The sequence below is a fragment of the Dicentrarchus labrax genome, unplaced genomic scaffold, assembly GCF_905237075.1.
Source record: "Dicentrarchus labrax unplaced genomic scaffold, dlabrax2021, whole genome shotgun sequence".
NCBI classification, from domain to species: domain Eukaryota; kingdom Metazoa; phylum Chordata; class Actinopteri; family Moronidae; genus Dicentrarchus; species Dicentrarchus labrax.
In genome coordinates this window covers 22,081,122-22,097,905 of record NW_026136720.1, presented here as the reverse complement: position 1 = coordinate 22,097,905, position 16,784 = coordinate 22,081,122, and the positions used below count along the sequence as shown (strand labels likewise).

General features: G+C 38.7%; 2 protein-coding genes across 2 annotated transcripts in view; both read left to right on the top strand.

Moving 5' to 3' along the window:
- Positions 1 to 687: 687 nt before the first annotated feature.
- borcs5 (BLOC-1 related complex subunit 5) lies at positions 688 to 6,543 on the top strand. The gene is made up of 4 exons (XM_051382364.1): positions 688 to 1,150; positions 1,777 to 1,920; positions 2,612 to 2,769; positions 3,375 to 6,543. Exons 1-4 carry the CDS (start codon positions 1,093 to 1,095, stop codon positions 3,606 to 3,608), a joined length of 594 nt encoding a protein of 197 aa, XP_051238324.1. The 5' UTR covers positions 688 to 1,092; the 3' UTR covers positions 3,609 to 6,543.
- Positions 6,544 to 15,010: 8,467 nt separating this feature from the next.
- Positions 15,011 to 16,784, top strand: part of LOC127353543 (alpha-1,3-mannosyl-glycoprotein 4-beta-N-acetylglucosaminyltransferase C-like) — a 48,609-nt gene continuing 46,835 nt past the window's right edge. Inside the window, exon 1 of the mRNA XM_051382830.1 lies at positions 15,011 to 15,096. Coding sequence (XP_051238790.1) covers positions 15,095 to 15,096 — 2 coding nt within the window. The 5' untranslated portion in view covers positions 15,011 to 15,094. The remainder of the gene's footprint in view (positions 15,097 to 16,784) is intronic.

Genomic DNA, 16,784 nt, shown 5'->3' with positions numbered 1-16,784 from the left:
TTTACTAAAGTATTTTGTAATTCATGGGAGTGGTTTCCTGGCCTAACAGGTAAAGCTTCTATATATTTAGCCTTTGACTGGATAAGTGAGACAGTTGAGGATGTGGTTCTGTGTTTATATTCCCCTACATGTGAAAATCCTTGAAAATGTGGTCGATAACAAGACCCACAAAGATGGCCTTAAATACATCGATGCTGCTCTTATGGATTACAACATTTAAGAGGTTAGATATCAAATACAACATTAAAAGAGAGCTTGGTTCAGGTTTCTAAAATGTTCTTGTTTATCCTTCAGGATGTCCAGTGTTATTCAGAGCTGATGAATGTTGAGTGTATTACTAACTTGTTTTTTTTTATCATTTTGTATTTAGGTTATGCTTTTTGGCGTAACTTACCAGATTTAAAGTTACATTAAATCTACAGAAGACATTGTGTGTTTCTGCTGTGTTACTTCTGAAGGTCTTCTTTGGCCACAGGGACACAATTGCACCAGACATTTTTAAGTTTTACCGATTTAAAGGCCATGATCCCACAGTCCATTTAATAGTTTGAGTGCCCACGTTAGTTTGTCCAAGAACTGTTCCTAGCTATTAATATTTTTTTTATGTAACGCTATAGATGTAGAGGTTTATTGACGTTATTTCTTGTTAACATTAGCCCTCGGGGGCAGTAGGGGGCAGTAGGGGGCGGTGTCTGAATCATGAACAACCCCGTGATCAATATTTACGGAAGTGTTCCCTGAGTGAACTCAGTACTCATCTCCAGTATGTTATATTGATGTTAATATAGGTTAACTCCTGTAAGAAAGCGACGTGTTACCGCTTCATCCTGCTCTTCAGATAGCACTCAGGACGCCTGGTAGTCTGTCAGCTAGTAAACGTAAAGCAGGAACAATTGCTACGCGGCTAACTTAGCTAGCTATTACTCGGGTGAAACTGCAGAGCTAACTAACCCGTTAACAGGTTTTCAGTTCCCTTCTTGCGGACATGGTTGTCTCGTCGTTAGCTTGGCTGTGTTTGGAAGTCATATGAAGTCTGCGAGGACAGTATATCCGAAAACGGTCAACACTGAAAGCTAACCGCTAGTTAGCACTATGGGTGCCGAACAGAGTGGAGATGCGGAGCACAAACACTCCGACTACAGCGCATCGGGTGAGTGACACCGCCTGACATGGTGGGCTTGTCTATTCTGTATTTTCCATGAAAGCAGACCAATATTACGTTAGCATTCTTGTGTTAGAGTAGTTATCTGTGTCAACAGAAGCATCGTTTTCCAGATTGGAGAAGTACTCAGATCTCCATTTAAAGTAACAGTAACAATATCCCACAATGGAAAAAATGCTCATGTACCAGTATTACACTCATATTACTGATATTAACCACAAAAACATTTAGGGTTACAATTATTATTGCAAATTAACATCAACATTTTAAGGTTGTGACTGGGATCGAGTTATAGGTTTCTTCATATAGTTCTGAACATTGAAATAAGTGAATTTGTCATGTATCAAACACATAATTCAAAAAAGTAGTGGAGTTTAAGTATAGGTAAGTAACTTACAATGGATAATCCTCATATTTAAGTACAGTACTTGAGGAAATGTTCTGTGATAAGTTGGATGTTCATTGAAATAAGTGCAGCTGGATTTAAGTTTTAACTGAAAGTTTCCTTGTTTTCTAATTTGGGGTCACACATCCTATGATTTATTGCCTGCATGGTTTGAAACATATATTTAAGTGCTATCTGTTGTTTTTTATTGGAATTGTTGTCATTGCAGTGGTGCCTTCTCCAGCAAAGCAGAAGGCGAAGATGGATGATATTGTGGTCGTGGCCCAGGGGACCCAGTCAATGCGAAATATCCACAACGACCCAGATGTCATAAAGCTTCAAGAAATACCTACATTTCAGCCACTTTTGAAAGGTAACTTTAAGTCTTCCAGTCACTTACATGGATTTCAATGTTCCCTTTAAAAGCCCATTAATGAAGACAGACAGGTCATTAGATACACCTAGCTAAATGTATAGTATTCAACCACCCACACTGATCAGGGGCACTAGACTAATAGATATCAATTCAGTTTCAGACAGTGCACACATCTAAAAACTCTTACAGGTCCTAGATTAAAAACAAACTGAATGCAGAAATCAGACAATATATGCACATTGCTGATAGCTTCCAATAGATTAAATATCATTTCACAATATTTCAATATGTACGATCGCTGCAGTGTTGATGTCCAAATGTGGCTCAGTTAAATTTGATTTATTGTGAGGAATCAGTAATAAGTGTGAATAAGTGTGCAGATATTGTATTTGACTTGTACTATTTCAGTTTTCACATGAAAATATTGAAAGTTTCATCTAATTTTCAACCAATCCCCACCAGTAGATTTTCTAATTAGCCAATATCACCGCAACCCATTAGCACTGTGTGAGAAGGTGGATAATGAGTCAAGTTTCCTGTGTAGGCTCACTCCGAAAATAGCAGGAGTGGTAGTTCTGTCAGATCCTGTGCAAAGCTAATTACCATAATTACCGAGTGTAACACTGTTGTCAAGTGTGACTCTCTTCCAAAATATCCATGTAAGTCATTTGCTCTTCACTCTCCACAGGAGTGCTGAGTGGCCAGACGTCACCCAGCAGTGTGTGTCTGGAAAGGCTGGATACTACCCAGGTTCTGCAGCTCTGCGTCCGCTACCAGGACCACCTACACCAGTGTGCTGAGGCCGTGGCCTTCGACCAGAACGCCCTGGTCAAGAGGATCAAGGAGGTAAGAATACCACAGTGCAGTATGTGACCTTTAGATTACATATTTTTCAGCCCCAAAACCATTTTAGATTGTATTGCTAGTAAAAGTGATCAGTCCATTAGCAGAAAATCAAATTACAGCATTTTATTGTTAGAACTTATAAAATGTTATTTATGTTATTCATCATTCATCATTTCAGTTCAAATATGCAAGCTTGGGATCACTGTCAATTATATTACCGATATATTTGTGTTTTGATGTGTGGTTGGGCAAAACAAGTAGTTTGACGACTTCGCATTGGCAGCACAAATTGAGATAGAAATGTTACATCTCACAAAATCTTACAGACTAAATTAATAATTAATACTTAATTGAAAAAATAAAATAATTAATAGAATGATCAACATTTTCTGTTTCAATCTCAGTTACATTGGCAGACTTGTGTGTGTGCCATACATTGAGCGGGTTCTACTGTTTTAAATTATATTCATCTATTAGTGGTGAAGCAAAATTTTATAAATCATCTGAGATATTTTGTCTCTGTTTTACTTTGAGATGATTCAAAGTGTCATGAAAAGGCAAAAACACTGTCTCTCTTTCTCTCTCCCGCGCCTGTTTCTTTCCAGATGGACTTATCAGTGGAAACCTTGTTCAGCATTATGCAGGAGCGCCAGAAACGCTACGCCAAGTACGCTGAGCAGATCCAGAAAGTCAACGAGATGTCCATGATCCTGAGACGCATCCAGATGGGCATCGACCAGACGGTGCCGCTGATGGAGCGCCTCAACAACATGCTGCCTGAGAGCGAGCGCCTGGAGCCCTTCAGCATGAGGCCTGATGGGAATACTGCCACCAAGTAGCCTCGTTAAAGCCAACACAGCTGCTTCTTACCCAAGTCTCCATCCAAGTCCTCTGTCCAGGAAAGAGTGCAGGTCTGTTCAGCTGTAGGGATGCTAAGTCTGTACATGGGTACAAAAAAATCTTAACCCATTAGGGTTTTTTTGTTTTCATAGTAGAGGTAGAGCTAAGGTTTAAACGTCTTAACTGCTCTAGTCAGGTCTGCAGGTTGTGAGCAGTTCTTTTTATTCTTTTTACTTATTGTAGGAAGTTTTGCTGAACACTCACGCTCTTAATCAGCCACAGTGTATGTAGCCCTTCCACTCAGCACATGCATATTTATAATTAACCACAACCTTGTTTTGCGGTAGCAGAAGTTCTGGGATCAAATGTACCCCGACTGCAGAGGGCCTAGAGATTATTACTTATCCCTTTGTTGCAGGGAATCAAACTGACAATCTGTTAGGCCTTCAGTACTAATCTAAAGGCAGGAGAGGAACTAACCTCAGTTGAGTCAGAATTAACTCCATCCATACCCTTAAAAAAACTTAGTAGATGTGTTGCAGGTTTTAGAGACTCACATGGCTGTGAGCAACATAGAAGTATCTCACATTTCTTCCTGCTGCTCTGGAGGTTTGCGTACATCTTCCAAAACACCAGAGCTGCTCAAGAACTGGCAGTGGATTGATTTTGGATCTTACTCTTCACATTACAAATTTGTTGTTTGTGATTCTCCCACACCATATGCCTCGCTCACTGTTTGGCCATCCCTTCCATGAGCTGCTTGTGTGCAGATTGACAGCTTTTAATTTTTTAAACAATATTGGTGCATCGTTTTGGGATATAACGATGAAGCGACTCATGGAGAGGACCAAGGTGGATTATTGCCATTGGATTACGTAAGGAGCACGGATGTACTGTACAGTGGAAATGAAATAAGAAACTTCTCTGTGGACAGAAGATATTCTCATGAAGTTGTGAACTTCAGTTTTGTGATGAGGGAACTTTAATTTATTTGGATACATTCGCTTTAGCAGTTGTGTCAAGCCTATTTGCATGCAAAGGGAGACCCTGACGCTTCAGCAGATTGGTACAGAAGATGGTTGCAGAGGTGGACAGAAAACATTCAAACAAGTGTCCCACTCGTCAAGAGATCTCTGACCAACCACACTTTCAGATCACTGCACTGCAGCATTAAGTTGTCACAGTGATAGCCAAACATCACACGTACCAAAGATTCGCAAGTCCTCAAACTGCTGAATAAAAAGTGGCACTTTAGAAACAGTTGGTCGTATCTTGGGTCTCTCAGAGGAAAGTGATCGAGTGAACTTGCTGTTGAATATTTGTTTCTGTATCATGCGTTTTTCTCTTTAGGCTTAAAGGGTCAGTTCACCCAAATGCTTCAAAAACCTTACCTCTATAGCTATCTGTCTGTGCACATAGGTTTTATTTGTCCAGGTCTTGACAAATCTGTCACTTCCACAGTTCAGTTATATTCTTGGTGTTGACAGTTGGGATAGTCAACAAAACACCCTGTCAATGATTGAAATATAGACTATTTGTTATGGAAAAAGTAACCAGGACATTGCTTCTGAAAGACTGAATTGTTAATATAACTTTTCAATGTTGTAAGCACCACAAACACAGTTACATTCATCTATATTATATTTGGTGACAACAGAAGTCTCAGAGGCAGATGTCACAGAACTTGGGCAAATAAAATTAACTATTCGCATGGCTGAATATTTGGGTAAACAAACACTTTACCTAATCAGTGTTCAGTGTGGCAATAAAGAATAAGACAAAAAAGGAGAAACTGTTATTTTTGTTGCCGTTTCAGTGTGGGCTTGTGTACGTCCACCGGGTGGTGCCAGAGATAACTCAGCACAGTCTGTGGCTTCAACGCACACATTTTAAGGTTGAAAGTCCCAAAACAGTTTCACAGAGTATGTCAGAAGTTGAGTGTCATGCTGAAGGATACTTGGGCAAAAGGGTTGTTTCTGTTCACACACTGACTGACTGACTGAATGAATGAATGGGAATGGACAATGAAACCTTTCCATTACTTCTACTAGAGCTTCAGGTAGCCTTATCTCATCTGACCATGTCATTTTATCTACAGTACATGTGCCACCCTCTTCCACTACAGAGATTACAGTGGTTACCAAACGTCTTAGAAATTAGGTAATATTGCGGCACCCTTGGTCAGTGGTTCTTACCCTTATAGGTGTTAAGGGCCCCCAAAATGAGACACATCAGGCCCTGGACCCATATTAGATATGATGTAGTCTCTGATAAGATTTAGTTTTTCCATAACTGTAATACTATAGGTTTTCAGATTAAAAATGACGTGTGAAACCTCTGAACAGAATAATCATTCTTGCACATTCTCTCATTTGGCTAAATAAATAATATATTTCCCATTTTGAGAGCCACTGTCCAAGGATACAATAGCACCCATTTTGGGAAATACTACTTTATCAAACTCTGATACTTTTTCTGATAATTCCCTCTTTCCAGTCTGTGTTTCTTTTGTTTGTGGCACTAGCAACGTAACAGTAGCCTTGAGGCCGGGCGTATGGCTTGGGCATTACATGTCTATATCAAACAAAAGACCAAATTTAGAATAAGGAGTTCGGCCTAGAAAGGGCTTACTGTTAATGGGGAGCGGCTCCTCTCTGGATTTAGTGCTGGTGTTTTTTCCCATGATGAGCTGCCTAATGAGAACGGTGTGTAGGTTGTTGAATTTTTCAGCCGTATGAAAACATGCTGAACTCAGTTACACCCACAAAAGGATCCTCCTGCGGCTGGCTTGCTTTGAGGTACAGAATTAGTCGGGTTCGTTGACATAAGGGACACAATGCAGAGACTAATTTTTCTTTTGAATTTAAAGCAGAATTCCTTTGATATGTTATTGCCTTTCATGTGTAAATTAAAACGGCTGAAAAATGTCTTAAATGGCCTTGGGTGTATTGTTTGAACATTGGAACAGAAATGGAAATTGTCATTGCATTCTGTGGCGAAGAGGTGTAAAAATTCCTCCGAGTCTTTGTAATGAAGAATAGCTTCTGATGCTCAGAGCTGGATATTAACGCCATGAGATGATACAATACAATCTGCCACCAGGAAATTCATTCTCTGAAATGAAAGAGAAATCCAATTTCCCCTGTATACTTCTCATTTGAATATAAATCAAAGGCTGGTTTGCTCCCTTTTTCCTTCCTGTTTTGCCCACTCAAAATTGGGAACATGAAAGTAAGTCTGGGCTTCTTATCCCTGTCATCTTTTAGGGTGAAACTCAAACCAACAGTGGTGATTGTGCTACAATAAGGTTGAATTTTGAGTTTTCAGACAACATATCACTGAAATTGGGAAAAACGTTCTATGTAAATTATTTCAGTCAAATATTCCACACTGTCAGTGGTCTGAGGTCATATCAGAAAATATAAGTCATAGTGTGAATTTTAAGTTGCTTGGATCTGTTGTGAATACATTTATCAGCAACTATTTTTATATTCATCATTCCCTAGTTCCAGATTCTCATTTGTTAAGTTTTTAGTTATGTAATTTAAAACTGAAATAATTGATTAATTGATGAACAGAAAGTGAGTCAGCAACAGTTTTGAAAATCTATTTATTTATAGTCAGTTCTTCTTCAAGCAAATATTAAGGAAAACGATGACTGATTCCAGCTTCTCTAAAGTGAGGATTTGCAGCCTTTTTTTCACACATTTACAGACCAAATGATTAATGATTCATCCTCATATTAAACAATGATGAAAATCATTATAAATGATACATGAAAATAGACTATTGTTATAATTTACAGTGATTTTTCTTACATCATTTTTTAAGTAAACGTCTTTGCAAAAGTAGATTTATAAACTCAAATGTCAAACTCTTCCTTTGAATGACTGATTAAATTAAAAAAACTCACTACGTTCTGGCTGTACATGTGCCAAATTCAGCCCCAGTGTCCCTTCTGAGCAGGTTGAAAATCATTTGGCCAGGACCGTTGTACCAGTGCACTCACTGTACCAGTGAGTAGCTTTAGGAAAGGCGAGAGGCGTCCCTTAGATGATTGCCTGTATTGACTGTATTGACTTTCATCCTGTAAAATTACCCAGCACTGCTTTTTTATTTGACACTCAGTCACCTCCAGTGATAGATACCCGGAGGACCCTCCCTCTTGAGTAGCAGCCAAACATTATCCATCTTACTGGAGACATGGATTCTACCTCAGACCAGATCTATCAGGGGACATCTAATAAAGCTTCATTGCACCATCGTGCTCTCAAGGACACAGAGACCAGCAGACCAGGAGTGACGTGTCCTCCCGCTGAAATACCATGACACTAGTAGTGTTTAGGAGGACATTAGTATATTTACTGCTTACCCGTAAGTACATACGGAATGAACAAATTCAATCCGATGCTGCTTGGTCTCTACTTCACCTATTTACAGTGTAATGAGGAACATTTAATAGGAACCAGCTGTTGCCTCGCTGCTGTTGGAATCAGTTCAGCTCTGGCTTGAGGACACTTCAACACCTTGGCTGTTAGGGGATTGAAATGTCCCTTATAATTCAGTTTTCGTGGTTTGGTCTTTACATCACTGGTTTTCTGCACTCTCGAGCAGCAGTAAACATTGTAACAACTGGGTGTAAACTTGTCTTTTTAGATTGACATGTTTAGCTGTTTACCTCACAGGTGTTTATGTAATAAATGGGTACAGTTAAAAGCCTCCACAGATGAAATTTGACATCATGAATTAGGGCAAGGCTGTGTAGGCAGCAGAGTGTAAATCCAAAACATTATATCATGTCACAACACTCTTTGCCAGAATATCTGCGTAGAAATGTTGAAATAATGACTGATTAGTTTATCAATGTAAAGTGTTTAATTATACAGAAGCCACAAAACTTGTTTACACCTTAAAAAAAAGCCTGAATGTGGTATTTTTAACTTCTAATTGAACACATTAAACACTCAGACCACTGTACAGCTCCAGTCAGTCTTGTTGAGTGTCAAAACCTATGATTTATGTGCCCTTGAGCATGGCACTTAGCCCCCAACTGCTCCAGCAAAGCGGCCAAAAGCACATAATGATGGTAGATGTGGGGTTTGGCAAAAGATTCATGTGTAACGTATCCTCCCTCAAAGTTAACTACCCCAGTCATTGGTGTAAAGAAGAGTATGTTCTGGCTAAGTAAACGTTTAACAACGGTAATATAAAAGAAGAAATAAACCCAGGATAAGGAAATTTTACACCAGAGATAACGCAGAAATTGTTTGAGAACTTGCCTTCGATCAAATGTGGGGCTGTGAGGGACTCGGATAGTGATTCAGTGCCAAAGGGACTGCTGCCATGAAATCTGAGTGACAGCATCGTGTCTCATCTGAGACAGCCTGTAGCCAAACAAACAGCAGCTCATTACAGCATCAGTTAGGATGGCCTGCTCTGGAAGGAAGAGAGGTGACATTGGCTCATGTGTAGAGGGGAGGGCGGCAGCGTGGCGTCATAAAGTTCTTAATGTTTCTTTACGTCTCAGCGGTCACGGTGTTAAATCAAAGGTACTTGAACTTTAGATGCACTGGCTTTTCAACTCAACCCCGTGAGGAGCTGCAGCCAAGCAATATGTTTGGTTTAGAGATGTGATCTGGACATGCAAACACTTTCCAAACAGCCACATTTCCAGACCTTCCATCTATCTGTTTTCAGTTGTGTATTTGGGTGCAGGTCATAGTGGCAGCAGGCTAAGCTAGGTTGCCACATTTCCTGACCGTAAATGCTTATTTTGGTCTGTAGTGAGTTTTTACCCTGCCTTATCATCAATTAATTTGTTTTTCAATAATTGCTCAGTCCATAACGCACAGTCCAAAACTCAAAGATATTCAGTTTACAATTACATAAAACATAAGCAGAAGTTGGAACTGATGTAGTGTTTGGCATTTTAGCGTGAAAACAAAAATCAATTGTTTAAAAATCTCAAGTGTAGTACTAAGTTGTTTTCAGTAGTCAGTATCAACATAGCTGAAAAAGATCCAATATATTTGTATCCAACTTTATCACCAGACTACCACATCAGTATTGGATAGTTCTGTAAAACTCTGAAACATGAATTTGTTTTCATCCATGATCAATGGCCAACGATTTCAAAAATGTTGCTTTCTTCAGTATCTGACTGTGGTATGGTTAAGGCTTTGATTGGTCAAACAAACAAATCCAAACTAAATTAACTTAACAGATCAAACTCTGTTTTTCAAAAATGACCTCAAAATTGAGAATGAAGAGGAGATCTGCTGTGATTTAGAGACACTTCTTGGACTGTGTTCCTCAAACACAGAAGATATATTGGAAGAAAATCTGAAGCAAGCATGGATGTATTATTTACATCCATGGGAGTAAGCAGTCTTTATTAAGAAGGCAACACGGGAGCTCTTCGTCTTTGTTGTGAGCTGGAAAATGAAGACCGATCTGATTTTGTAATTTAACCTGGAGTCGCACCAGAGCAGTACTACAGGCTGTTGGAAAAGGTTACATCACTTATAAGACGTCAAAATACTAATTATAGGGACTATAATATCTCTCATTTACTGCTAATACTGGGCATGCGCAAGCTGCGTTTCTATGGATACGAGTACTATAGGCTTACTGACCAAACTTCCTAAAAACAGACACAAACACGGATTGAACATGTAAAATCTGACCAAACAAGGACAGACAGTCATGGAACACCAAACAAACGTCTGTGTTTGTTGGAGAATATTGTGGGCTATGGCCTTTAGAAAATACTTTTAATTAAACTAAATCTAACCATAGATTTTATGTGCAACCAAAATATGAAGGTTAATCACAGATATGAACTCCAGTCCTGCATCAGCAATTGTCCAACATAGACCTAATTCTTAGAGATCCTGGGCTGGTGTATTGGGACACTTGCAAGTGTGTGTGATTAGATGCAGATTTGCCCAGGGAGGAGGGAACTGAAGCATAGACACATCATGCAAGTAGTAAATGTTTCAACTAGAGCGCAACATTTGCACCTACCCCGGGGGCATCGTGACTCTACTTCATGAATGTGCAGAGATGAGAGGAAAACGGAGAGAGGAGGTAAAGTGGCAGCAAGAACTGGAGATCCTGGCGAGTTCTGAGATCAGTCAGAGGCTTAGCAGAACACAAACACAGACACGATCCGTGCCTCTGTTTCTAGCCCTTATAGTCACGACATCGGCTGCAGTGAATAAACACAGACTGCACAGGGTCAGATCTGTGCAAATAATGCAAGGTGAAGATTGATTTGCTTTCATTCTGAACAGGGTAAAAGTGTCTAAAGCTGGTCTAAATGGCCAAGTTGAGTACAGAGGGATGAGGCAGATTGAATCTTTCAAGTGGGGAGAATGGTCTCTTGTTAAAGGGATTCATAGTGATAAAAAAACAGTTGTGTGCAGGATGAAAAGAGAGAGCTTGAGAGAGAAGCCCAAACTCTGCCTACTTTCTAACCTGTGCACACCTGGAAAAATGTAACCAAGTTCCCTCCAATTCCTCTGACAGAAAGGCGGTTTCAGATATGGTGAGACTATTAGACAAGCCCTTTGTGTAGGCCACACTGAGGCCTTTACAGTATAGATATGTAGTTGCGTGTGCTGAAATGTTTTTGTTTTTTTAAACATAATATCCATAATTCATAGAAGAGTATGTCGAGAAAAAGCCGGTGAGACAGGAGCCACTTCCATCTCTACTTGACTCGCTCAGTTGAGTGAGTCAAACAAGGAATTCTGCTTTCTCTTAGCTTAGTGTTACTTAAAGGACATTTTCATTCAGGACCCAAAGCTCTGATGTTTTTCCTCTTCAGCGTACAACTGTTGGTTGCGAATGTGGCTTTTAGTTTAAAGCATGTCTCTCGTCTTATTTGGTGCTTTAAATGAAAAATATTCATAAAATCAAATATTCATTATCTTCAGTGATATAGTACAAAACCCAATTATAAAACACAAGTCTTATTTAATGCTCTGATGTGTACGTTACGGTTTTTAGACTTTTTTTTTGGTAATACAATATCCCTAAATGTTTTACAATGGATTCACTCATAAATAGTAAAAACCAGTCCTCAGTGCATGTGGAACAATGGCAGTGAGCACCACATTGTTCATTATGGCTTCATTTAAGAGGGAACACATGTACTGCTTCACTTGAACAATAACAAGTAGGAGGAATTCATTATTAGCTGTTATTCATATGCAAATGAAGACTTATCCTGTACAAAAACGTTCTCCTCTTCAGTCTCCACTTCGCTGGGTACTCCAGCTTTTTATATATGTGTGTGTGTGCGCGCTTGATTCTAAAAAAAAAATCATCACATCCTATATCAATTATGTTGAGTGGTCTCTTCACATTGATGACCGGATAAGAGATTGAGCCAAAGGCTTTGTTCCAGAAACATATTGGGCAGATGGGTTGGTGTATGTTGATGAAAAGCCTCTGGAGGACCCTCAAGGTTTGATCAGAGCAGAACTTAGTCAATGTTTGCCTGAAGTGAAATGTCCTTTGTTTTTGGCTGTTTCCTAAATCTGGAGAAATACCAAAATCATTTACCAAATCATTATCACCTTCTCCCCAACACCACATTATCTGCAGTTCCTGGTTTTCTGTTGGGAACTCTGCAGCTGTTTATGCCAAATATCACTGGACAGTAAAATGATTTCTGCTGCCTCCATTTGAAAACCAACCAGAGAGTTTTTCTGTGAAGGACACTTTCAAGGGCCCTAATGGAGGCTTTTTGTCACGTTTTAGCTTATTTACTACAAAATCTTGTACTTGAAGGAAAAGTCTGATGATATTCTTAGTATTTTTTTTCTTCTTTATTAGATAGTGACAGCTGAAGATAGACAGGAAAGGCAGGTAGAGAGAGAGGGGATGACACACAGCAAAGGGCCGCAGGTTGGACTCAAACCCAGGCCGCTGCAGCAACTCCGTACATGGGTTGCCAGCTCTACTGACTGAGCTAACCAGGCGCCCAGTCTGATGATATTCTAACTCTTACAAATCTCACAAAAAGTGCCAAACCGACAATGAATTACCCTGAACCCTGATGTAGTTCATTTTGATTGACTCCCACATACACCGCTGCTGGAAATACTCACTAGAGAACCAAATTTGGATTAAGCAAATGTGCAGCTACAAATAGTCCTCAGCAAATGCACTATTTACTCCTGTAACATTTGCCAAAAACTACAGTGCCCAGATGTTTTAGTGAATTATTTAGCCTTAAAAAATAAATAAAACTATATAATTGTGACCCATTTTTTTTAAAGATTTAGATCTTCAGTAGGAATGTTTGGGCTTGAGTGCTACAGACGTGTCATAAGTCATGAATAACAAGATTGTGAGTGATGTATTTGTGGTTTCTGTCTTCACACGGCCTTTCTTGACAATAACCAAAATATTCTATAGAATATCGCCAGCTTTACCATTTAAATATTTATAATAAGGGTTTATTATTGCCTTTTTAAAAAATAATTAATTTTGATTACAAAAAATGGGTGAAAATTGTATTTTACTTTACTTATTTTACTACTACTTTATTTTTTCTCGCTTTTTCTTGTATTTTCTACTATTTTAGTTGTGAAGCTGATTGGTTCACTGCAACTGGCACAGATTGTTTTTTTTTTTTACCATAATTTAGTAAAAATTGAAAGCCTTTGACATTTCAGATAACTTTTCCTGCCTTTCAGACAGCCACTAGTTCATTTTAATTTCCAATTGGTGTGAAACCCTTGAGTCAAGTACGCCATGACAGTTAACACAATGTCAACACCATCAAATACGATGCCATTGCATGGTGCAGTACTGATTTTGAAAATCTAGGCTGACTTGTAATATAATTATACCATACCACATAAATATAACAACACAAAACAGTTCACAGTGATTGCAGATTTCAACACCATATTTAAATGAATGGAAACCCATGGCTGCTGGGACGAGTCTGAACACATAAGCCTGGACAATAGTGCATAAAGGTAAATTATGATGTGGCAGTGTAACACTGTGAGCCTAAATTCATGAGCAGCGAGTTTGAGTTTGTCATCTTTTCACTTTATGAGGAAAGCCTCAAAGAAATGACTCACTCAACAAAGAGAAAGCTGGCATTATGGTGAGAAAACATGATATTTTTCTGTTTGATTAAGGTTGTTGCAGAGTCCAGTATGAGTGGAGTGTCAGTTGCTCTGGAAGTGCACCAAGCTGGATGCTCCATGAGCATTTTGAAATATCTTTAAGCTATGATGCAGAATCGCCTACGATTCAAGTTAAGGTCCACCGTAGGGACCTGGGAGAACCATTAGCCTCTGACATTACTTTTGTTGGTCATGTGACTTTGATCATGGTTGTCCATGTAGACTTTTCTGCCACAGGTCGGTGGAGCCCATTCAAGCATACATGAGTGATTGAGTGCAACTTGCAACTACACCAAGAAAAACACAGGTTGTTCTTACTCTGGGGTGAGAGTACTAACCACTGGGCTGCTGTTCTAGTATTATAATAATAACAATGTCAGACTTATTTGATATCTGTTTGCCTCAAAGCATTAAACAAAATGAGTGACTTGCTCAAGGACACATCAGAAGGCTTGAACTCTAACATTCCAGCTGGGTGTTGATCCCTTTAGTACACATTTACTGTTGTTTTATCCAGTTTTCAAAACATGTCAGGAGCTCCAAATGGATTATATTGAACCAATCATATCAAGCCTATTTTTATTAAATTAAACACATAGCAAACAAATATCAATGAAATTAATGACTTTCATTAACACATAACCAGCTGCTGTGGTACCAACCATTAATTTCAGCACCACTGTTTCAAGTCCAGCTGGGAACCTTTGTTGAATGCCATTTCCCATTTTTCTCTCCCTTGTTTCCTGTCATGTCTCTCCTGTCAACTCTTCAATAAAGGTATAAAATGTCCCTTGAAAACAATGTCCAAACATTGTGAAAATGCTCTTAAGCCCTGAGCACAAGGTGACCTCTCCATATTGCTTAATTTGTGAGAACATCACTACAGTCGAGAAGCTCAAACTGTTTCTAATAGCTGCTTGATAAATTACTTAGATGATTAATAGATGATCAAAACTGTTAAATAAATTGATGTTAATCAGCTGATCAATGAATCAGAGTGTCCCTCCCTGAAGCTTTAGACACTTTGGTATAATGCTGTAGTGTGTAACATTTAGGAGGTTCTAAAATATAATATGCATAACTAGGTCGCCTTTCATGGAGTCAGCCATGTTGAACTGCAATATTTCCACAGTTTGCACTTGGAAGGGTCTGATGAAGCTAGGGAGTTGCAATCTGCAACTACTTCGCTAGACACTTCTTTTTTTTTTATTAATTAATTACTGAAAAATGTATTTCATTTTAGAAAATCTGACCCCGAGAATCAGCAGAGGAAGTTCTGGACGGTTTTCCAGGTGAAGAAACTGCCTTTCATCCCGTTCCACTGGGTTAAAATGTGAGTAGCAGTTCACTGAATATTTAGTCACACTGGGAGCTCTTGCAACCCTTCAAATGATCAGTTATGAAATATTCAGGCCTCATCTCTATGGGGAAGGAGCAGGAACACAGCAGGAGCTTCGACAGCTGATTGGGTGACAGAGTTTTGCTTTAGCTCATTGTAACTGCATTCACCTTTTACACTGACGAGACTGACATTAATAGATACCCTTCACGCCTTTCAAGCATGTAATTATGGTTGAGGCAGTTAGAAAATACAGGAATTGGCAGTTTATAGAGGGGAGCATTGTAACTGGGTGAACTGTTATCCATTACCTGTGATAAAAAATAACATAGAAACAATTGGGAGCTTGAAATTGCAGAACTCTACGAGACCTTTTAATCAAAATGGAGTTGTTCAGGTTGAACATCAGTTTATGCTTATCAAATGTTTTATATTTGTTTTTAAAAGCAACTGCTGGGTATTAAATATTTCAAAAATATTAATAAAGTACACACAACTGTGCCAGCAGGAAAAAACCCCTCAAAATTCCAAGTTTAGAAGCTGCTGTTAAGACATCAAATGTAGCGTTATTGATCTATAATTAAACATACAAACAGCAGTTTATTTGACCGCATTTTTAGATGATACAAAGTCAATTCTTTGAAATGTTCTTAACCCTCTGTAGCCCCTGAAGCAAGAGTACTTGGCCTATAGAAATTTGTAACAGCCTTGAAAGTGGTGTTGGATTTTACAGTCAGACCCTCTGAAAACTGGTCAAATCATACATAAAAAAAAAAGTCTGAAATAATCACAGTGTAAACAGTGGTTTACACATTAGAACAACGGTGTCTATTTGAAAACCATTGTCACCGTTTGTATATGTTATGTCTGTGGGTTGTGACCACATCAACCACGGAGCGATGTTTTCCCTGTATACCATTTTAGTTTTAAATTGGTAAAACTCTCTATTAATTCACAAGGGAGCCACAGGCGGATCTAGGGAAATATTCATGGGGTGGCCAGAGGGTGGCAGAAATATATGCTGATTTAATCACAATCATATAAATTAATATTTACTAGGAAAAACCCCCAAATTAGGATTATTTAAACTCAAAAACATTACATCATTGTGGAATATTAGTAAAGCATTGAATAGAAATATCTAAAGGTGGCGTTTCAAATCAATACGTTGTTTTATTTCCAAATATTTTTCATTACATTTTTCCAAATATATATATAATAATATGTCTTTTTTCATTTAAGCTAATCATTTTGTCTAAAATGTTGCCACGACAGATCATTAAATTAATTTCCGTTTTTTAACAAGTTATTTTAAGAATGAATCTTAGTCCATGTTCAATTTGACAGCATTTGACACCAAACTGGGGTGGCAGATGGGGAGACCAGGCAATTTTTAGGGATGGCAGCTGCCACCACATACCACCCCTCTAGATCTGCCCCCTGAAGGGAGCAAAGACTGGGGACACACATATCAAAATTAAATATATGTTTTTGGACAATCTTAGCAACTGCATTTAGTCTAGCATTTTCATCTTTGGAAACACCAAGACAATATGGAGACCACTAAATATCATATAATAATAGTTTGGCAAACAGACAAAACTATTAATCACAGCTATCATCCTCTCCGTGGTCATCTATACTGTGTACTAATTCAAACAAACCCACAATTCAGTTGTTCT

Coding starts and splice junctions, on each gene's coding strand:
- borcs5 (XM_051382364.1), top strand. CDS start 1,093: ATGGGTGCCGAACAGAGTGGAGATGCGGAGCACAAACACTCCGACTAC. Junction 1,921..2,611: donor ATTTCAGCCACTTTTGAAAG/GTAACTTTAAGT, acceptor CACTCTCCACAG/GAGTGCTGAGTGGCCAGACG. Junction 2,770..3,374: donor TGGTCAAGAGGATCAAGGAG/GTAAGAATACCA, acceptor GTTTCTTTCCAG/ATGGACTTATCAGTGGAAAC.